General features: G+C 44.0%; 1 protein-coding gene across 1 annotated transcript in view; it reads right to left on the bottom strand.

The window, feature by feature from the left end:
* baiap2l1b (BAR/IMD domain containing adaptor protein 2 like 1b) overlaps window positions 1–21,376 on the bottom strand; it is an 81,233-nt gene extending 59,857 nt beyond the window's left edge. The window contains exons 1-3 of the mRNA XM_064986969.1: window positions 21,017–21,376; window positions 15,458–15,533; window positions 15,112–15,198 (exon numbers count right to left, since the gene is read on the bottom strand). Of these exons, the coding sequence (XP_064843041.1) occupies window positions 15,112–15,198; window positions 15,458–15,533; window positions 21,017–21,067 (214 nt within the window). The 5' untranslated portion in view covers window positions 21,068–21,376. The remainder of the gene's footprint in view (window positions 1–15,111; window positions 15,199–15,457; window positions 15,534–21,016) is intronic.
* Window positions 21,377–23,244: the final 1,868 nt, after the last annotated feature.

Raw genomic sequence — 23,244 nt, 5'->3', positions numbered from 1 at the left:
TATCATTTGACATGGTTGATGAAATATTGCTTTCCAAATTACATTATTGCGGTTTTCATGATTATACAGTGCATTCGAAAAGTATTCAGACCCTTTGACTTTTTCCAGATATTGTTATGTTACAGCCTTATTCTGAAATGGATTAAATTGTTCCCCCCCCCCCTCCTCAATCTACATGCAATACCCCATAATGACAAAATTAAAAACAGGTTTAAAAAAAACATAAATATCACATTTACATAAGTATTCAGATCCTTTACTCAGTACTTTGTTGAAGCACCTTTGGCAGCGATTAGAGCCTTGAGTCTGAACAGCTATTTTTAGGTCTCTCCAGAGATGTTCTATCAGGTGCAAGTCCGGGCTCTGGCTGGGCCACTCAAGGACTTGTCCAGAAGCCACTCCTGCGTTGTCTTGGCTGTGCGCTTCGGGTCATTGTCCTGTTGGAAGGTCTACCTTTGCCCCAGTCTGAGGTCCTGAGCGCTCTGGAGCAGGTTTTCATCAAGGAGCTATCGGTACTTTGCTCCGTTCATCTTTCCCTCGATCCTGGCTAGTCTCCCAGTCCCTGCCACTGAAAAATAAAGTTCTGAACCTATATACATTTTACAGACACAGTATATTTTATTAGTTATCTTTAGTTTTTAGTACCACCCTTCAGCTCCACTTAACCCCTCCCATCTATCTCTGTACACAATCCATTTTCTATTTGCCATATATTTTTTAACTGTGTTGTGATGGTTCACAAAAGTTCTGAACCCTTCTATTCTCATAGTGTCTACAGACTGTAAATTAAGGATTTTTTTGTTGTTGCTAAAAGTATTATATTATTCATCGATTGACTATGACTTTTCAAATCACCCGGTACTGCACTTCTTTTTTTGTTGTTGGTGCAAATAAATAAAATCTCAAGCCTAAACCTTCTGGTGTCGCCTCCCATTTCTGAGTATCGAGATTAGATTTCGCCAGGAATTGACTCCTAAGATTCAGTATTTTGTTCAGTATTTTTGGAACGCAGGAGACTGTATTTGCTGTATTTCCGAACACTCGCATCTTTCATTGTGAGCTTGCAAGGGACAGAGATAGAGGGGAGGGGCACAGTATAAGCAGGTCGTCCATCAGGCAGACGGAGTCAGAACCATGTACTAGGCCTTTCTACAGTTGAAGTCAGAAGTTTACATACAGTTGTTGGCAAAAATATTGGCACCCTTGCCAGTAACTCACAATTTTCTCTAATAATAAGTTGAAATTGAACAAAGTATTTGGTATCCACAATTATTTATTTTACTGTTAATATTACAGAACCTTTGTTTTTGATTCAGAACTTAATATATCCATTTAAATCAGAAAATAAACAGGAATAGCATTGACAAAATTATTGGCACCCTAGACTTAATATTTGGTAGCGCTGCCTTTGGTCAAAATAACTGCAATCAAGCCCTTCCTATAACCATCAATGAGCATCCTGAACCTCTATACTGGTAGTTTGGCCCACTCCTCTTGTGCAAACTGCTCCAGTTCTCCAGTTCTCCCTTTTCCCAACTGCTGTTTTCAGACCTCTCCACTGGCCACTTCAGAACAGTCCAACGTTTTGTCTTGAACCATTCTTGGGTGCTTTTTGAAGTGTGTTTGGGGTCAATGTTCTACTGGAAGACTCATGACCCAGCTTTCTGACACCGGGTCTGACATTGCGCTCCAAAATACCTTGGTATTCTCCTGATGTCATGATGCCATGCACATGTTCAAGGAACCCAGCGCCAGAGGCAGCAGGCAACCCCAAAACATCACTGACCCTCCATGTTTGACTGTAGGGAAGGTGTTTAATTTCTTTGAAAGCTTAATTTTGTTTTCTGTAAACATAGAGATTGTGTGCTTTACCAAAAAGCTCTATTTTGGTCTCATCTGTTCACAGGACATTTTCCCAGAAGGGTTTTGGCATGTTCAGGTGTGTTTTGTCAAATTCTTATGTCTTTCTCACAGCAGTGGGGTCCTCCTGGGTCTCCTACCATATAACCCCCTTTCATTGAGTTGGTGGCGGATTGTGCTAGTTGAAACTGTCGTACCTTGTGTCTGAAGATCAGCTTGAATTTGGGTGGTAGTTGATCAAGGTGATTTCTCCACAATTCAAACAATCCTTCGCTGCACAATTCCATCAAGTTCTCTCTTGCGGCCACCTCCAGGGAGGTGGGCAACAGTGGTGTGGGCCACAAACCTCTTGATAACATTATGTACGGTGGAAACAGGAACATCAAGGTCTCTGGAGATGGACTTGTAATCTTGTGTCTGACCTCAGATAATTCTCTGGTTTTCTTTCTTTTGTCCATGCTCGTTCCAGTACACACAGTTAAACAAAACAATGAGTCCTTTTCTCTATTTAAACTGGTTTAATATGTGATTTTTATACTACAGGCACCTTAAACTCACCACAGGTGAGATCGATTCTAAAGTAAATGAGAATCATCTGCTTGAAATCTAATAATTTCCAACTACTTCTAGAAGGTGCCAATAATATTGTCCAGGCCATTTTAGGATTTCTTTGTGGAATTAGCAAAGATTCAGTCAATTATTCAATTTATTTTGTTCAACTGCACACAGAAGACATACATATGTGGATACCAAAATATGTTTTAATTTCAACGGTTTTCTGGAAGAAATGCTGCATTATTTGAAAAAAGTGCAGGGGTGCCAATATTTTTGGCCACGACTGTACACTTAGGTTGGAGTCATTAAAACAAATTTTTCAACCACTCCACAAATTTCTTGTTAACAAACTATAGTTCTGGCCAGTCGGTTAGGACATCTACTTTGTGACACAAGTCATTTTTCCCAAAACTGTTTACAGACAGCTTATTTCACTTATGATTCACTGTATCACAATTCCACTGATTCAGAAGTTTACATACACTAAGTTGACTGTGCCTTTAAACAGCTTGGAAAATGACAGAAAACGTCATGGCTTTAGAAGCTTCTGCTAAATCACATCATTTGAGTCAATTGGAGGTTTACTTGTGGATGTATTTCAAGGCTTACCTTCAAACTCAGTGCATCTTTGCTTGACATCATGGGAAAATCAAAATAAATCAGCCAAGACCAAACAATAGTATGCAAGTATAAACGCACTGGGAGCACGCAGCCGTCATACCGCTCAGGAAGGAGACACGTTCTGTCTCCTAGAGATGCACGTACTTTGGTGCAAATCAATCACAGAACAACAGCAAAGGACATTGTGAAGATGCTGGAGGAAACAGGTACAAAATTATATCAACATAACCTGAAAGGCTGCTCAGCAAGGAAGAAGCCACTGTCCCGATCCGCCATAAAAAAGCCAGATTACGGTTTGCAACTGCACATGGGGACAAAGATCGTACTTGTTGGAGAAACATCCTCTGGTCTGATGAAACAAAAATAGAACTGTTTGGCCATAATGACCACTGTTATGTTTGCAGGAAAAAGGAGATTCTTGCAAGCCGAAGAACACCATCCCAACCGTGAACCATGGGAGTGGCAGCATTATGTTGTGGGGGTGCTTTGCTGCAGGATGGACTGATGCACTTCACAAAATAGACGTCATCATGAGGACAGAAAATTATGTGGGTATATTGAAGCAAAATCTCAAGACATCAGTCAGGAAAGTTAAGGCTTGGTCTCAAATGGGTCTTCCAAATGGACAATGACCCCAAGCATACTTCCAAAGTTGTGGCAACATGGCTTAAGGACAACAAAGTCAAGGTATTGAAATGGCCATCACAAAGCCCTGACCTCAATCCCATAGAAAATGTGTGGGCAGAACTGAAAAAGTGTGTGCGAGCAAGGAGGCCTACAAACCTGACTCAGTTACACCAGCTCTGTTAGGAGGAATTTGCCAAAATTCACCCAACTTATTGTGGGAAACTTGGGGAAGGCTACCCGAAACATTTGACCCAAGTTAAACAATTTAAAGGCAATACTACCAAATACTAATTGAGTGTATGTAAACTTCTGACCCACTGGGAATGTGATGAAAGAAATAAGAGCTGAAATAAATAATTCTATATTCTTAAAATAAAGTAGTGATCCTAACTGACCTAAGACAGGGAATTTTTACGAGGATTAAATGTCAGGAATTGTGAAAAACTGAGTTTAAATGTATTTGGCTAAGGTGTATGTAAACTTCCGACTTCAACTGTATCACAAATTTGGAATGCTTTATCTCCCAATTTCTTGGCTTGCAACTTCAGTGAAGCAGGACCTATCTATCATCAATCAATCAATAGGCTAGGATATTCTACAGGCAACAGACCGAAGACTGAACACACACTCGCATCATTACCAAAAAGAAAGAGCAGGGGTGTAATCATTAGTGCAAACAGATGGCAACTAAAACAAGAGTTTCTATTGGACAAATTCAGGTAGGTCCTTCTCAGTTTTGTTCCGTTTGCTTCCGTTCAGAAACGTTTTGCAACAGAATCAGTGTAATGAATATGCCCCAGGCAAGCCAGCATGAGGGAGAGAGAGGAGAGGGCAGGCAGAAAGAACCATGGGGCGCATATGTCTTAGTAATCTGCATCTTGCAATGTCTTGTCATGCATCCCTCGCAAATTCACCTAAGTAGTTGTTATACTTCAACTACACAACTTTCCCCTAGGCCTTTTTTGCCTATTGTCTAGTTAGTCTATAACACAGAAAATAATGTGTTTGTGATAACAGCACTGTGATTTTGTGGGTGAAAAAACAAAACATCCCTTTTCGGTAAAGGGTTTTTCACAACATTAAGAAACCCCTAAATGGTACCTTATTCCATATGCAGTGTACTTTCTGGGGAATAGGGCTCTATGGGGGCAGCAGATGGCCTAGTGGTTAGCGCATTGGGCCAGTAACCGAAAGGTTGCTAGATCAAATCCCTGAGCTGACAAGGTAAACATGTCATTCTCCCCCTGAACAAGGCAGTTAACCCACTGTTCCTAGGCTGTCATTGTAAATAAGAATTTGTTCTTAACTGACTTGCCTAGTTAAATAAAAAGGTTAAATAATAAATGGGACATAGGCTAATTTCAGTAGCAGCCATAAACAGAAAGATTATGTGGGACTATTCTAGGATAAGGAGACTGTGATGAGGAGATTGGATCAGTAATGGCTGCAGGAAACAAATGCAAATTAGACAGATGACTGTACATCAATATGACTGCAGTGCTCAGTGATACTCATTATAGGTTAGGATGGGAAGTCTTGAAACAGTCACTGGCTTTCTAAAATAAAGCAACATGAATATATCATTTGTTTGAGCAGATTGGTGTCCAGGCAAGTTGAATACCAATAAGTTACATTTTTGAAGTCTTTGTCCCAAAGTGTTTGTCCCAAAACATAACTTCGACAACTATATACACTGAGTGTGACTATATACACTTTCCATGACAGGCTGACCAGGTGAATCCAGGTAAAAGATATGATCCTTTATTGATGTCACTTGGTAAATCCACTTCAATCAGTGTAGATGAAGGGGAGTAGATGGGTTAAAGAAGGATTGTTAAGCCTTGAGACAAGTGAGACATGGATTGTGTATGTGTGTCATTCAGAGGGTGAATGGGCAAGACAAAATATAAGTGCCTTTGAAAGGGGTATGGTAGTAGGTGCCAGGTGCAACGGTTTGTGTCAAGAACTGCAATACTACTGGGTTTTTCACACACCAGTTTCCCGTGTGTCTCAAGAATGGTCCACCACCCAAAGGACATCCAGCCAACTTGACACAACTGCGGGAAGCATTGGAGTCGACATGGGTCAACATCCTTGTGGAATGCTTTCGCACCTCGTAGAGTCAATGCCCAGACCAATTGAGGCTGTTCTGAGGGGAAAAGCGGGTGCAACTCAATACTAGGAAGGTGTTCCTAATGTTTTGTATACTGTGTCTATTTAAGCAATAAGGCCCGAGGGGGTGTGGTATATGGCCAAAATACCACGGTAAAGGGCTTTTCTTATGCATGAAGCAATGCAGAGTGTCTGGATACAGGCCTTAGCCATGGAATGAATATGGGCCATATACCACAAACCCCTCGGGCCTTATTGCTTAAATATATTGCAATTATAAACTGGCAGTAAAAATACATGTTGGTATACAGTCTGATATACCACGGCTGTCAGCCAATCAGCACTCAGGGCTCGAACCACCCAGTTTATAATCTGCAGTATGCAATAGATAAATAATCATAATTTACATCTGATAACATCTGAAATGTACACACAAACACACTCACTCCATGTTGTTTGGGAAAAAAAGCATCTCTATGCTTGCATGCAAATCGTCCCACAGTCCCTCCGATGTTTTTGACTGCAGGGAAAAGAATCCTAGCATCAACAGCAGGTGCCACCTGACACATTGCAAAACATGGGTTATCTAAATGAGTTGTTAGCCATTCAAAATAATGGAGCAGACGGCAGTGTGTGTGTGATGGGACAGTGGGAACGTTCTCCCAACGTTGTCCCAGCGAGACAACATCCTACTTCACAACACTGGGGTGGACAAAGGCACCATCTGGACGGGCCTTCAGATAACCTGTCCATCCATGGTGACAGGACAGAATAAGAACGCTGTCCAATGTTGTCCAAAAACAAAACTACATTTTTCACAGTGAGACTAACAACTTGCCTCACAGCACTGGTTGAGAAGGAGCTGCCTGGCAGACACATGACAGGTGACACTGTGCATTGCTGCACTTCAGTTTACTTCGATTTTCAAACCATCCAGAGAGTTGGGTTACATCTCAGAGACAGTGAGACAGAGAGTTGGGTTACATCTCAGAGACAGAGAGTTGGGTTACATCTCAGAGACAGAGAGTTGGGTTACATCTCAGAGACAGAGAGTTGGGTTACATCTCAGAGACAGAGAGTTGGGTTACATCTCAGAGACAGAGAGTTGGGTTACATCTCAGAGACAGAGAGTTGGGTTACATCTCAGAGACAGAGAGTTGGGTTACATCTCAGAGACAGAGAGTTGGGTTACATCTCAGAGACAGAGAGTTGGGTTACATCTCAGAGACAGAGAGTTGGGTTACATCTCAGAGACAGAGAGTTGGGTTACATCTCAGAGACAGAGAGTTGGGTTACATCTCAGAGACAGTGAGTTGGGTTACATCTCAGAGACAGCGAGACAGAGAGTTGGGTTACATCTCAGAGACAGCGCGACAGAGAGTTGGGTTACATCTCAGAGACAGCGCGACAGAGAGTAGGGTTACATCTCAGAGACAGCGCGACAGAGAGTAGGGTTACATCTCAGACAGCGCGACAGAGAGTTGGGTTACATCTCAGAGACAGCGCGACAGAGAGTTGGGTTACATCTCAGAGACAGCGCGACAGAGTTGGGTTACATCTCAGAGACAGCGAGACAGAGAGTTGGGTTACATCACAGAGACAGCGCGACAGAGAGTTGGCTTACATCTCAGAGACAGCGCGACAGAGAGTTGGGTTACATCTCAGAGACAGCGCGACAGAGAGTTGGGTTACATCTCAGAGACAGCGCGACAGAGAGTTGGGTTACATCTCAGAGACAGCGCGACAGAGAGTTGGGTTACATCTCAGAGACAGCGAGACAGAGTTGGGTTACATCTCAGAGACAGCGCGACAGAGAGTTGGCTTACATCTCAGAGACAGCGCGACAGAGAGTTGGGTTACATCACAGAGACAGCGCGACAGAGAGTTGGGTTACATCTCAGAGACAGCGAGACAGAGTTGGGTTACATCTCAGAGACAGCGACACAGAGTTGGCTTACATCTCAGAGACAGCGCGACAGAGAGTTGGGTTACATCACAGAGACAGAAGAAGTTCTTATTCACAGAGACAGCGCGACAGAGAGTTGGGTTACATCTCAGACAGCGCGACAGAGAGTTGGGTTACATCTCAGAGACAGCGCGACAGAGAGTTGGGTTACATCTCAGAGACAGTGAGACAGAGAGTTGGGTTACATCTCAGAGACAGTGAGACAGAGAACAGGGTTTAATGATATTAAGAACAGTAAGGACTACTGTGTCTTGTTCAACCCTCCATCTTCATTAGGTCAACTGTGACAGTGACTGCTAGCAATGTCAACCAGAAAAGGTCATGAGTCTGGGTGTTTGGCTTCCTGGATGAAAGAATGAAAGGACAGTCCTTCATGCTGACATTTGAACCCTGGAGGTGGATGGAGGAAGCAGGAGAGGGAGGTGAGGGGAGGAGGTGAACATGGAGGGAAGAAGCAGGAGAGGGAGGGAAGGAAGGTATGTGTCAATCCTCCACTGAGTCTCAAGAGTCTCTGGTTTCTGGGCTGATCAGCTCAGGTTTCTCTGTGGCAGCTCAGTAGACTCCAGATATTCCACAGGTTACAGAGGCACGGAGGGAGGCCTGACTGACGCAGAGACTGCTGCAACTCAAGGTTTATCAGGCTCCGATAGGAAGGCTCTCGCAACATGCACCCTCATCATTGACCGACCGGTAGGGCATTGGTCCTTACAGCTTTTCCATGAATTTCGACATTAACGTTCCAAGATAAAGGCTGAGGAAATAAGACTTAGTGGTTATGGGCCGACACTCAGAACGTTTTACATACAGGACCTGGAAAGGAGTAGCTGCCATATTCATTTCCCAATATGACAACTCAATAGAAGTCAATGCAGGAACTTAAGATGTGAAAGATCATTTCCACTTGAAGTTAGAGTACATGCCCAGTTCAATTCCTGAATCGATGTTATTTATTTTACCTTTATTTAACTAGGCAAGTCAGTTAAGAACAAATTCTTATTTTCAATGACGGCCTAGGAACAGTGGGTTAACTGCCTGTTCAGGAACAGAACGACAGATTTGTACCTTGTTAGCTTGGGGATTTGAACTTGCAACCTTTCGATGTACTGTAATTCAAATAGAGAGGGCCTCAACTTTGGATCATACTGTACATTAAATCAGAGTTCTTTGTATTGATCGCATTGGTCCTGACAAGCCAGTTGGTGAAGAGTAAAGCCACATTGTTCTCAGAGGCAGCTGCATGTGGTGGTCACTGTTCAGCATTACAGAGCGGTCTGCTATACAGTACATTAAGGAAAGTATTCAGACCCCTTCACCTTTTCCACATTGTCTTACCTTAAGGTCTTATTCTAAAAATAATTAAATGTTTAAAAAAAATCCTCATCAATGTACACACAAAACTCCACAAAGACAAAGCGAAAACAGGTTTTCAGAAATGTTAATGCAAATTATTTCAAAATAAAAACAAAAAATACCTAATTTACATAAGTATTCAGACCCTTTGCTATGAGACTCGAAATTGAGCTCAGATGCATCCTGTTTCCACTGATCATCCTTGAGATGTTTCTACAACTTGATTGGAGTCCATCTGTGGCAAATTCAATTGATTGGACATGATTTGGAAAGGCACACACCTGTCTATATACGGTCCCAGAGTTGACAGTGCATTTCAGAGCAAAAACCAAGCCGTGAGGTTGATGGAATTATCCGTAGAGCTCCGAGACAGGATTGTGTCGAGACATACATCTGGGGATGGGTACCAAAAAATGTCTGCAGCATTGAAGGTCCCCAAGAACAGTGGCCTCCAGCATTCTTAAATGGAAGACATTTTGAACCACCAAGACTCTACCTAGAGCTGGCTGCCTGGCCAAACTGAGCATTTGGGGAAGAAGGGCCTTGGTCAGGGTGGTGACCAAGAACCCGATGGTCACCCTGACAGAGCTCCAGAGTACCTCTGTGGAGATGGGAGAACCTTCCAGAAGGACAACCATCTCTGCAGCACTCCACCAATCAGGCCTTTATGGTAGAGTGGTCAGACGGAAGCTACTCCTCAGTAAAAAGGCACACAACATCCCACTTGGAGTTTGCCAAAAGGCACCAAAGGACTCCGAGACCATGAGAAACAAGATTCTCTGGTCTGACGAAACCAAGATTGAACTCTTTGGCCTGAATGCCAAGCGTCACGTCTGGAGGAAACTTGGCACCATCCCTACGGTGAAGCATGGTGGTGGCAGGATCATGCTGCAGGGATGTTTTTCAGCAGCAGGGAGACTAGTCAGGATTGAAAGAAAGATGAACAGGGCAAAGTACAGCGAGATCCTTGACGGAAACCGACTGGGGTGAAGGTTCACCTTCCAACAGGACAAGAACCTTAGCACACAGCCAAGACAATGCAGGAGTGGCTTCAGGACAAGTCTCTGAATGTCCTTGAGTGGCCCAGCCAGAGCCTGGACATGAACCAGATCGAACATCTCTGGAGAGACCCGAATATAGCTGTGTAGTGATGCTCCCCATCCAACCTGACAGAGCTTGAGAGGATCTGCAGAGAAGAAATATAGGTATGCCAAGCTTGTAGCGTCATACCCAAGAAGACTCGAGGCTGTAAGCTTGTAGCGTCATACCCAAGAAGACTCGAATGGCTTGTAGCGTCATACCCAAGAAGACTCGATGCTGTAAGCTTGTAGCGTCATACCCAAGAAGACTCCAGGCTGTGAGCTTGTAGCGTCATACCCAAGAAGACTCCAGGCTGTAAGCTTGTAGCGTCATACCCAAGAAGACTCGAGGCTGTAAGCTTGTAGCGTCATACCCAAGAAGACTCGAGGCTGTAAGCTTGTAGCGTCATACCCAAGAAGACTCGAGGCTGTAAGCTTGTAGCATCATACCCAAGAAGACTCGAGGCTGTAAGCTCATAGCATCATACCCAAGAAGACTCGAGGCTGTAAGCTTGTAGCATCATACCCAAGAAGACTCCAGGCTGTAAGCTTGTAGCATCATACCCAAGAAGACTCGAGGCTGTAAGCTTGTAGCATCATACCCAAGAAGACTCCAGGCTGTAAGCTCATAGCATCATACCCAAGAAGACGAGGCTGTAAGCTTGTAGCATCATACCCAAGAAGACTCGAGGATGTAAGCTTGTAGCATCATACCCAAGAAGACTCGAGGATGTAAGCTTATAGCATCATACCCAAGAAGACGCAAGGCTGTGATCGCCGCCAAGGGTGCTTCAACAAACTACTGAGTGAAGGGTCAGAATTCTTATGTATATGTAATATTTCAGTGTTTCATTTTTTATTAATATATACACATTTACAAAATTGTCAAAAAATCTTGCTTTGTCATTATGGGCCATTGTGTGCAGATTGATGAGGAGAAAAAATATTTAATACATTTTAGAATAAGGCTGTAACGTAACAAAATGTAGAAAGAATCAATGGGTCTGAATATTTTCTGAATGCACTGATTATAAACAGCTGTATTCACACTCAGTGCTCTGGGTTAAAAGCCTTCATTAGGCTAGATTAGACACATACCAGAGGACACTATACACCCTGCACCTTTTCCCTGACTGTCCCTGACTCAGACACACAGGAGGAGGATTAGGGCCAGCGGTCAGTGTGACTCAGCTGGGTGGAGGTCAAAGTCTCACCTATAACTGGTTCCCTTTCACATGGATCAGTTACAGGACCGGGAGGAGTAGAAACTACAGACACATACCCAGAACTGCTACAGACTGCCTCTGACTGGGTTCTCTACCGCAATCCTTTATTTTGATTTCCCCTTAGGGGAAGTTCTATTGAATTCAATTGTACACTATTAAAAGAACTGGACAATGGAAACACATACTGGGTTTCTGTTACTGCTGCGGACAAAGGCATAGCAGCAGAGGGGAGCTGCAATGGAGGACAGCAGAACCCCGAACAGCACAGCTTTACCAGAGACAGCAGAACCCCTAACAGCACAGCTTTACCAGAGACAGCAGAACCCCTAACAGCACAGCTTTACCAGAGACAGCAGAACCCCGAACAGCACAGCTTTACCAGAGACAGCAGAACCCCTAACAGCACAGCTTTACCAGAGACAGCAGAACCCCGAACAGCACAGCTTTACCAGAGACAGCAGAACCCCTAACAGCACAGCTTTACCAGAGACAGCACAGCTTTACCAGAGACAGCAGAGAACCCCTAACAGCACAGCTTTACCAGAGACAGCAGAACCCTTAACAGCACAGCTTTACCAGAGACAGCAGAACCCCTAACAGCACAGCTTTACCAGAGACAGCAGAACCCCTAACAGCACAGCTTTACCAGAGACAGCAGAACCCCTAACAGCACAGCTTTACCAGAGACAGCAGAACCCCTAACAGCACAGCTTTACCAGAGACAGCAGAACCCCTAACAGCACAGCTTTACCAGAGACAGCAGAACGCCTAACAGCACAGCTTTACCAGAGACAGCAGAACCCCTAACAGCACAGCTTTACCAGAGACAGCAGAACCCCTAACAGCACAGCTTTACCAGAGACAGCAGAACCCCTAACAGCACAGCTTTACCAGAGACAGCAGAACCCCTAACAGCACAGCTTTACCAGAGACAGCAGAACCCCTAACAGCACAGCTTTACCAGAGACAGCAGAACGCCTAACAGCAGAACGCCTAACAGCACAGCTTTACCAGAGACAGCAGAACCCCTAACAGCACAGCTTTACCAGAGACAGCAGAACGCCTAACAGCACAGCTTTACCAGAGACAGCAGAACCCCTAACAGCACAGCTTTACCAGAGACAGCAGAATCCCTAACAGCACAGCTTTACAAGAGACAGCAGAACCCCTAACAGCACAGCTTTACCAGAGACAGCAGAATCCCTAACAGCACAGCTTTACCAGAGACAGCAGAACCCCTAACAGCACAGCTTTACCAGAGACAGCAGAATCCCTAACACAGTGTAGACTGCTGAGGGGAGGACAGCTCATAACAAGAGCTGGAAAGGAGAACATGGAAACCATGTTTGATGTATTTGATACCATTCTACCGATTCCGCTCCAGTCATTACCACGAGCTCGTCCTCCCCAATTAAGGTGACACCAACCTCCTGTGCCCTAACATCATAGCTTTACCAGAGACAACAGAAGCCCTTACAGCATTCTTTTCCTAATTTGTAAATATTTTTATGGTGATTTATCAGGGTGTGCTGCAGCACCCCTACATCCCACAGCTATGGTTTTACTCCAGCAGCAACCAGCTGAGGTGCTGCAGCACCCCTACATCCCACAGCTATGGTTTTACTCCAGCAGCAACCAGCTGAGGAGCTGGCAGCACCAGCTGAGGAGCTGCACATCCCACAGCTATGGTTTTATGGCAACCAGCTTTACATCCCACAGCATGGTTTTACTCCAGCAACCAGCTGAGGAGCTGCAGCACCCCTACATCCCACAGCTATGGTTTTACTCCAGCAGCAACCAGCTGAGGTGCTGCAGCACCCCTACATCCCACAGCTATGGTTTTACTCCAGCAGCAACCAGCTGATGTGCTGCAGCACCCCTACATCCCACAGCTATGGTTTTACTCCAGCAGCAACCAGCTGAGGTGCTGCAGCACCCCCACATCCCACAGCTATGGTTTTACTCCAGCAGCAACCAGCTGAGGTGCTGCAGCACCCCTACATCCCACAGCTATGGTTTTACTCCAGCAGCAACCAGCTGAGGTGCTGCAGCACCCCTACATCCCACAGCTATGGTTTTACTCCAGCAGCAACCAGCTGAGGTGCTGCAGCACCCCCACATCCCACAGCTATGGTTTTACTCCAGCAGCAACCAGCTGAGGTGCTGCAGCACCCCTACATCCCACAGCTATGGTTTTACTCCAGCAGCAACCAGCTGAGGTGCTGCAGCACCCCCACATCCCACAGCTATGGTTTTACTCCAGCAGCAACCAGCTGAGGTGCTGCAGCACCCCATACATCCCACAGCTATGGTTTTACTCCAGCAGCAACCAGCTGAGGTGCTGCAGCACCCCTACATCCCACAGCTATGGTTTTACTCCAGCAGCAACCAGCTGAGGAGCTGCAGCACCCCTACATCCCACAGCTATGGTTTTACTCCAGCAGCAACCAGCTGAGGAGCTGCAGCACCCCTACATCCCACAGCTATGGTTTTACTCCAGCAGCAACCAGCTGAGGAGCTGCAGCACCCCTACATCCCACAGCTATGGTTTTACTCCAGCAGCAACCAGCTGAGGTGCTGCAGCAGAAATTCCACTCAAAATACGCTTTGTATGCTTTGTATGCTGCTCGTGTGTGACAGTTGTTGGATAAATAAATACATAACCACTAACGAAAATACACATGCACCAATTTAAATCAACTAAATTCTGCAAATCAACCTGTAAACTAATAAGCGTGACATCAAATGTGTTTACATGGACTGGTATTTCCACCAATAAAAATGAATACTGAATATTGTTCTTTCTCCCTGTCAATTTGGCCAGCAACAATTTTATTTATTGTCTTTTCGTTTATTTTTATTGGCCAAAAGCCAGCAATTAACAGCTAACGGAAACCATCACACACACACACAGCTTTCATGACATTTCTGGACTTTTTGGAGTGTACAAATTTGATCATTAAAAATCCTATTTTCCCAAACCCTGAATCTAACACCTAACCCCAAAACCCCTAACCCCAAAACCCCTAACCCCAAAACCCCTAACCCCAAAACCCCTAACCCCAAACCCTTAAGCTTAAAATAGCATTTGAACAAATTCAGGACATTCAGGTGAATTGATAGGACATTGAGGTCCTGATAATGTAGGAAAACAAGTATAGCTCAGTCTTACTGTGCAGCAGGATTTAATCAGCAGCTTTCCCCAGTGCAGCAGGGAAGCCCAGACAGTACCACACACACACACACACACACACACACACACACACACACACACACACACTGCTGCAAATGAGCATCCAGATTCAGGGGACAGATGTGGATCCTTGCTGTGCTAAAGTGTATTGGTGTGATCACTGGGCAGAGCAAGTCAAATCAGTGCAGTTTTCTCCATGGGATTGAATCCCAGTTGGACGTGTAGTATATTTAAGGTGTATGGGTGCCACTTCACTGGAGCTATTGTCTGGCTGGTGACAACGTTGGAGTAAAACTCTGTACTGTATGTACATGTCCAGCCAAAGCTCAGCTCCACGGCTGGGTTTGAGGGAGGCATTGGGATGGGAGGGACTATTGGCACCATCCCCCTCGCCAAGGGGACAGGTGATGAATCTACAAAGATCAATAAGAGATCCAAAAGAGGTCTACCAAGGGTCTCAATGGAGTTAAATCTGAGACGTTCAGATATGGACTGTAGCATGGCCAGGGAGGTAAGACTTACCCAACTCCCTGGAGACAGGAGAGACTGCAGCATTCTCTCCGATCTTAGAGACCGCATCAAAGTACACCTTTCCAGCCAGGCTCATCGCTGTAAAAAAACAAGTATGGCTTTACAAAATGTGGACATGCAGAGTGTAAAATAACTACTACACAAGCACCCTGAATTTAAAATCACACCTACTGTTTATTATACACATAATACATCTTTCAACAATGAACCCCTCTATGACTAATGCATGAGATAACTGAAGATAAATGTTGGTCAGAGACTCGTTCTGGTAACCAAGTAATCTGCCATGGCAATAGACTACAGAACAGGACAGTTCAGCAATAAGACGGCTGCTCACCTGCCACTGATTTCTCATAGCTCTTCCCCAGGTTGACCAGGTTCCTGAGCCCAGGGTTGAACTGTTCCATTACATTCTGGGAAGAGGAGAGAAGATGGGTAGTTTGGTTAAATGGGGTCACTGTCACAACATGAGATAGTGAGAAAAGGCTGAGACTTTCTCTCTTTAGTGTTTGTTAGTGAGTGAGTGAGTAGGTACACCATTCACACGGCTACAGAGGGTGGGACTCAGCCCAACGCACCATTGGGTGCACACTGCCTACCCTACAGGTCACCTACAACACCAGGTGTCACAGGAAGACCAAGAAGAACCTCAGGGATCTCAGGCACGGCCTGTCCTCCCCACTTACATCACTCTGTATAAGAGCATCTTGGCTAAAACTGACACACTGGCCAATAGCTTCTACCCCCAGACCAGCAGGTTGCTGAATAGCCACCACTAGTCAGCTACTTTATTTAAAAAAAATTTAAACCTTTATTTAACTAGGCAAGTCAGTTAAGAACAAATTCTTATTTTCAATGACGGCCTAGGAACAGTGGGTTAACTGCCTGTTCAGGGGCAGAACGACAGATTTGTACCTTGTCAGCTCGGGGATTCAAACTTGCAACCTTACAGTTACTAGTCCAATGCTCTAACCACTAGGCTACCCTGCCGCCCCCACGGACATTTATCATTGTTACAGTGGTAAATAAGTGTATATTATCATTTGTGTTATTGCCCCATTCACTTCTCTTGACCTGCACTGTTGGAGCTTAAGAATTTCCCTTTACCCGAATGACATCTGCTGACCTGTGCATGTGACTAATAACCTCTAAACTCAACTAATACAGTTAGCTCTACAGACTATGACCAACGCAGCCAATGATTAACCAGAGATTGACAAAGAACTGTGGCCTACACTCAGGCTTTCATCTGCATCCCATGGCAACACTGCCAGTCCTCTGACTGAGAAAGAGACACAAATGGAAACAGAATATGGGAGTAGATGGAGAGAAAAAAAGAGAATCAAAAAGCGAGAGAGTGATGCATGTTATTATGCATGTTTAGAGATCATTTCCAATATCAAGAGGCTTTTTTATGGACAGCTCCAATTGATTTCAATAAATCAGGAATGCAAGTTCTCTCTCAGAAGTCTCTGTCATATTTTCTTCATTTTCCCAGAAGCCTCCATTCAATAAAATGACAATGGATTTGATTGATATGGATCCTTGGGGACCAGTAACGTCAGCTCTGTTATCATCCTATATAATTGATTCTCTGTGGGATCGTGATCATTGTCTCAGGGGTCTATCTTCCTGTACACACTTCTTCCCTTCTCTCTTATTTGACAGCTTTCTTATTTATTAATGACATGCCCTGTTACATCATGTTTACATACGGTTTGGAAAGATAAGGGTGAGTTACACCCAAGAGTCCGGGAAATGATATATAAAACCATAGTAGCATATCAGTACAGTCTTGTCTATGAACAAAGCAGGAGTAGAAGCCAGTGCAATGTAGAATGTTATGGCTATTCAGTCACACAGTAAACAGTAGACTACACAATGAAAAGTGGACCGTATGCAATTCACTGGTGAGTCAACTGATTTGGCAGCAAACGTCGTATTTTAGAGAGCATGGCAAACATGTATGTTATAATACAGAGGCAGGTTCTAATTCATCCATTACGACGCTCAAGCAGGTCTCTATTATTCAGAGGGAAATAAAAACGTGCATAATGCTGCTTGGCTCCCAGGTTCTATTTAAATAGGACCATTTCGATCCTCTTTTGCATGTCCTCACATCATATTAGGAATAAAGGCCATGTGAATAAGCAGTCAGGAGCAGCTCAGTTGACTTGCCTCTACCACTGAGACCTAACTGGTGATGTCGGAGTAGGAGAGGGAGGCTGTCTAATCTTACCACAGTCAAACCCCGCAGATAAATTATTAAACCCGTGGACACTTTTCCCTCCGTTTCATCATCACCTCAAGGAGAGAGAGGAGCTAAAGGGGGTCTGTTCTGTTCCTGTTCTGACTGTCTCAGGGGACCAAAGTCTAACTCAGTCTAACTGCTCTCTGAAGTGGACTTCAACGCCAGTGAGAGGCACATCAAGGCATCCACTTGTTCCTTCTTTCTTTCTTTCATATCACAGAGAGAAAGAGAGAGCGCACACCCTATCACTCAACAACCTGTCGAGTGTGTGCACTGTGAGGGTGCAACACTTGACACCAAGCAGAGCGAGTTACACAGTAATAGCTAATTAATCCTTAAGAGTCTTAGCCGGTGTGTGTGTGTGTGTTGTGTGGGGGGGTTCTATTAAGTGAACATATGGAATTGTTTTCAGATGGTCAAACCAAGGATCATTTAGCTATTATATTTTAAATCTTTGTAGCTTTCCTCTTAGTTTTGCATTTCCTCAGAGTGCTTTTTTGTATTTCAGTTTCTATTGTTTTGTATTTCAGTTTCTATTGTTAGTTTTTATCCTCTTATGTTTCTTGTGTAGTACATTTGTATTTCCTTATGTTTTCCCTGTGAAGTGCATTGCGTTGCATTGTGTTGCATTCCTGTCTGAAATGTGCTATAGAAATACAGCTTGATTTGATATTAGGACCCCTTTAGGTATCAAAAAATATATATTTGATGAAACACTGAATTTGGCCTTACTGCTATTAGCCCATCGAAACGCATTGAATAACAGATTCATACATGGAAAAATAAATCAAAAGGAAGTTTGTTTTGAAGTGTCTGTCCTTATATCTGACAGATAGAAGAAAGATCAGGAAATAATTGGCATTATATTTTTACCCATATTTAACCCATTGTTTTGGGACACTAAAATAATTCCATACATTTCAATTCATCTTTTAACTGGTAACAGGTTACATTCAGACGAGTCTTGTAAGCATTCTTGAAATAAACGAAGAACACCATCGTGTTGGTGAGAGTCTCATCTGTAGGCCAAACCTTTCGGACACTACAGATGTTTTTGTGAGGAGCGATTTTCAGGATGTCTCATGGTCTGACAAACACAGCTGTAGCACCGATATCTCTGGCTTAAACAGGCCGATTTTGATGGGGATTTTGTTATTATGTGGGGATGTGGACATCGACTCTAGGGGGTTAATTAATGGGTATGACTACTAAAAACTGTTTTCCAATGGCTTTGACAAATGTCAAATTAATCCATTGATGTGGATACTGTAACACTTAGGGTAATTGTATTCTGATATAACATTAAGTAGCATTTCTGATACTCAAATGTAGAAAATGGGACCCAAGACAACAGAGACTGAAAGAAATAGTTTCCCCCCCCAAAAAAGACAGCTTTCTCAGCAATAGATTTTATACCACCTACTCATCTGTCAAAATGAGAGGCCATTAACTGACACAGCTGGTGTGTGGTCAATGGACATTAGGGAACTAATGATGGGATAAAAAAGGATTAAATGTGGTGGAGAAAACAATGAGGGGGAGTACTTCTCTGCTATTCTGCTTTCTGTCTATTCTCTATAACCACCCAGACTCAGACCCTGCCTAATGACAAGTGTAGCCGATGAAACCATGACAATACATCACAGCTGGGCTGCACTATGAAGAAGGGTATAGTTAGGACAACCCTTATTCATTATCACAGTGAACTTAACTGTATAGGCTACAGTCTTGAGTAGACAGTAGGCTACTTGAAAGCCTGCTCAATGATGCTAGGCACAAGTGGTGTAGGCTAACTGAAGACTCTCACGACAGAAGTATTATGTTTTGTGCCTCTACATCAGGGATGGGCAACTGGCGGCCTGCGGATCAATTCTCGAAATTTGGTTGTGCATCACCAGATCGCTTGTTATGCCAGTCACTTGATTAGCCATTGTCAGCTAACATTGTTTTAGATTGGTAAATTAATCTAACGGCAAGCTATCTAAACTTGTAGTAGGCTAAGCATGGTGGAATTACCAACCGGGGGTCCCATTGATCATCTGATATAATTAAATACTGCAAACATTTCTCCCCACCCAATGGCAAAATGTGTACAATTGCAGGAAATTAACTCAAACTTTTTTGAAATGATCTTTGGCTAGGGCCGCTATGACTGCATGTGTGGATATGGATGTGGGTACGCAGACCCATGAGCCACTGCGGCCCCTCATGAGTTTTCATTTTTGTGTGGACCCCACCTGCTTCAAAGTTGCCCATCTCTCCTCTACATAATGTTCTTAGTAGCCTATGGCATGTGTGTCTAATGTACATGCATAGCATAGTACAATAGTACACTTCATGACCAAAAGTATGTTGACACCTGCTCATCGAACATCTCATTCCAAAATCATGGGCATAATATGGAGTTGCCCCCCCCCCCTCTGCTGCTATAACAGCCTCCACTATTCTGGTAAGGCTTTCCACTAGATGTTGGAACATTATTGCGGGGACTTGCTTCCATTCAGCCACAAGAGCATTAGTGAGGTCGGGCACTGATATTGGGCAATTAGGCCTGGATCGCAGTTGGCGTTCCAATTCATCCCAAAGGTGTTCGATGGGGTTGAGGTCAGGGTTCTGTGCAGGCCAGTCAAGTTTTTCCACACCGACCTCGACAAACTATTTCTGTATGGTCCTCGCTTTGTGCACGGGGTCATTGTCATGCTGAAACCAGGAAATGTCCTTCCCCAAACTGTTGCCACAAAGTTGGAAGCACAGAATCGTCTAGAATGTCATTGTATGCTGTAGGGTTAAGAGTTCCCTTCGCTGGAACTAAGGGGCCCAGCCAAAAGCATGAAAAACAGCCCCAGACCATTATTCCTCCTCCACCAAACTTTACAGCTGGCACTATGCATTTGGGCAGGTAGTGTTCTCCTGGCATCCACCAAACACAGATTAGTCCATCGGTCAGCTAGATGGTGAAGCTTGATTCATCACTCCAGAGAACGCGTTTCCACGGCTCCAGAGTCCAATGGCGACGAACTTTACACCACTCCAGCCGACGTTTGGCATTGTGGATGGTAAGCTTAGGCTTGGGGCGGCTGCTTGGCCATGGAAACCTATTTCATGAAGCTCACATCGAACAGCTCTTGTGCTGATGTTGCTTCCAGAGGCAGTTTGGAACTCGGTAGTGAGTGTTGCAACCGAGGACAGAGGATTTTTATGTGCTACGTGCTTCAGAGGTCCAGTTCTGTGAGCTTTTGTGGCCTACCAGTTCGTAGCTGAGTTTCCACTTCACAATAACAGCACTTACAGTTGACTGGGGCAGCTCAACTGTCGGCAAAGGGTGTGGCTGAAATAGTCTAATCCACTAAATTGAAGGGGTGTCCACATACTTTTGTATATGTAGTGTATATCTAGTTTCTCTGGCTATAGGCCTACAATATTTGGGTGACACAAGTAGTGAGCAACCTGTTATCAACACCACTTTCGGAATTCAGGCAACTGAGGAAGTTATTACCCTACATAGTAAAACAACATTGCAGGTGTTTATATGGGAGGTGTTTTCACGGGGAAAGCCCGACCATTTATGGTATCTCATAAAGGTTCATTCACAGTTAATTATAATACATTGACTCAAGCAACACATGGTCTCATACGGTCGTTTACCTTGTATGTACTTTCGGTGAGCTTGTTCACTTCTTCAGGGTCCCTCGACATGGTTATATCCCTATCAGCGCTCGTTAAAAACAATACAAATGTCCAGAATAAACTCCCCAGACAGAATAAATATGTGACACTATCGACTCATCGAAATCTTCATAACATGGCGCGCTCCATATAGACTGCCGAGAAAGATCCTATTTACCTGTCTTTCCCTTCTACAGTAGTCGATCATGAAAAAGGGAGAGACAATTTCTTCCGAAGGCAAAAGTGAAGTGCAACGGTGCGTTTTCAGAGGGCGGCCTGGGGTAAAAGCTGAGCTGTCAAACTTCTACTTCGATTAACAGCGAGTCGGTTGGTGGGAAAGGTAGGCGGGCAGGGTGTTATTGTTCGACGTCATTCATTAGTGCTATGAAAGGTGACCGTGTACAGTGGACACTGGCAGGTGTAGGGCGCTCCCTGGAGGCGACCAATGGCCAACCACGTGGGCAGAATATGTATAGTCTATGGAATAATTATAATCCATATCCTATTTATCAATACAAAGGTTAATAATTGAAAAACACCAGACACCATTTATTTCGGCTACACTTCCCTTTCTTTCACACTAATTCCCTGCCCGCAGTCTCGATAAATTGAGAATCAAAATTTTATCAGGCTCAAACCGGTTGCTGCAATTTGACATAATATTGTGATGGGTCGTTCGCAAACGAACGGATCTTTTTGGGGAACGTCGGGAGCCGAATCGCATCGAATGAAAGAACCGTTCATTTGGCTACCTGATTTGCATATTGCTACTATTTTTAGTTGTAGTTTTTCAGGCCATCTAATAATTTGTCCAGGTACAAATGTATTTGAACACGCATTTCACGATCTGACATAATGGTAGCATAACTTCTGGGCGGTACATTGGAAAGTTGTATTTTCTTTCATTGTACTAGGTGAATGTGTACGCATATTGGGCTCCCGAGTGGCGCAGCGGTCTAAGGCACTGCATAATTAGTCCCCGGTTCGAATCCAGGCTGTATTGCATCCGGCCGAGATTGGGAGTCCCTGCCTCGTCCAGGTTTGCCCGGGGTAGGCCATCATTGTACATTTGTTCTTAACTGACTTGCCTAGTTAAATTAAGGTTTTTTAAAAAACAACTAAAAACGAAGTTTGTTAGCCAAATGTTCCGGCTCTTTTACTTGAAGGGAGCCAAAAGTCTAGAAAAAGTTTATCATTGAAGTGGTAATATAACATTTACAAGTGAAGAGAAGATCGATATCACGAAGAACTACCACAAGCCACATAAATCACCATAATAATAACACAAATGTTACAGCAGTGCCTATGTCGAACTCTGATTCAGGACATCATCGTGATTAGCCTACAATCAACAACGTTGATAAGCAATAAAACGGGAGGGAATTCGCCTTCGACAGCATGTAAGGGTCGTCTGACATGCAGTGAAGAATCACTCGATGAATAAAGTCAGGATAGTACTAGCGCAGGGCCAAGGGCAACTAATCTATAATATGTTGTCCCGAAAACTGTCCAATCGGTATCTGCTATCCCTAGCTGGGATATTACCACAACAACATACAGTTCCATCACTATCCAACAGATGTCAGTCGCTGCCACGTTTTTACAGTTCAATTCTGTGCCTGATGATGGTAGGAGAGAGTGTGTGGGAACATTACAAGCCCAGTACAAAGTCATCTGATTTTAGAACACAACCTTTACATGGCAATGATATACATGTCGTTTCTGGCCTTCCCTTGTTGCTTGCCTAGAAATGTATTATTTTCCCCCTATGATGGATTTGCTATGACTATTACATACATTGCATCACTTTCGGGCTTGTGATTTGACAACCACTAACAAATCTATTTGGTTCACTTACCCTCAAATCAATGAGGGGAACAGAAATGCCATGCATATAGATTTTAAAAGCAAATTTACAGAACCTTTGCCTGTAAATGTCAGTTCAAGTCGAAGCCTGGAGTTTGCGCCTAGGGAGAGCCCCAGAGCAGATAGGATAGAATGTGATATGAGTCCAGGGCCTCTGGTTCTATTTGGACTATTGTATTCCCACACCGCCATTTTGCCTTCAGATGACAATGTCATGCTTTATTATTTCCTGAATCGATATTAAAGTTGGAATCCGTGAAACTGACATGTCCGTTTGCGATATTACAACAACAAAGACGTTACTCCACACAACGAACTCTGTTCTTTCCCCCTCAGACATA

Source organism: Oncorhynchus masou, chromosome 14, assembly GCF_036934945.1.
Source record: "Oncorhynchus masou masou isolate Uvic2021 chromosome 14, UVic_Omas_1.1, whole genome shotgun sequence".
Taxonomy (NCBI): Eukaryota; Metazoa; Chordata; class Actinopteri; order Salmoniformes; family Salmonidae; genus Oncorhynchus; species Oncorhynchus masou.
Note: the sequence above shows the minus strand (reverse complement) of the source record. Positions and strands in the feature narration are given on the sequence as shown.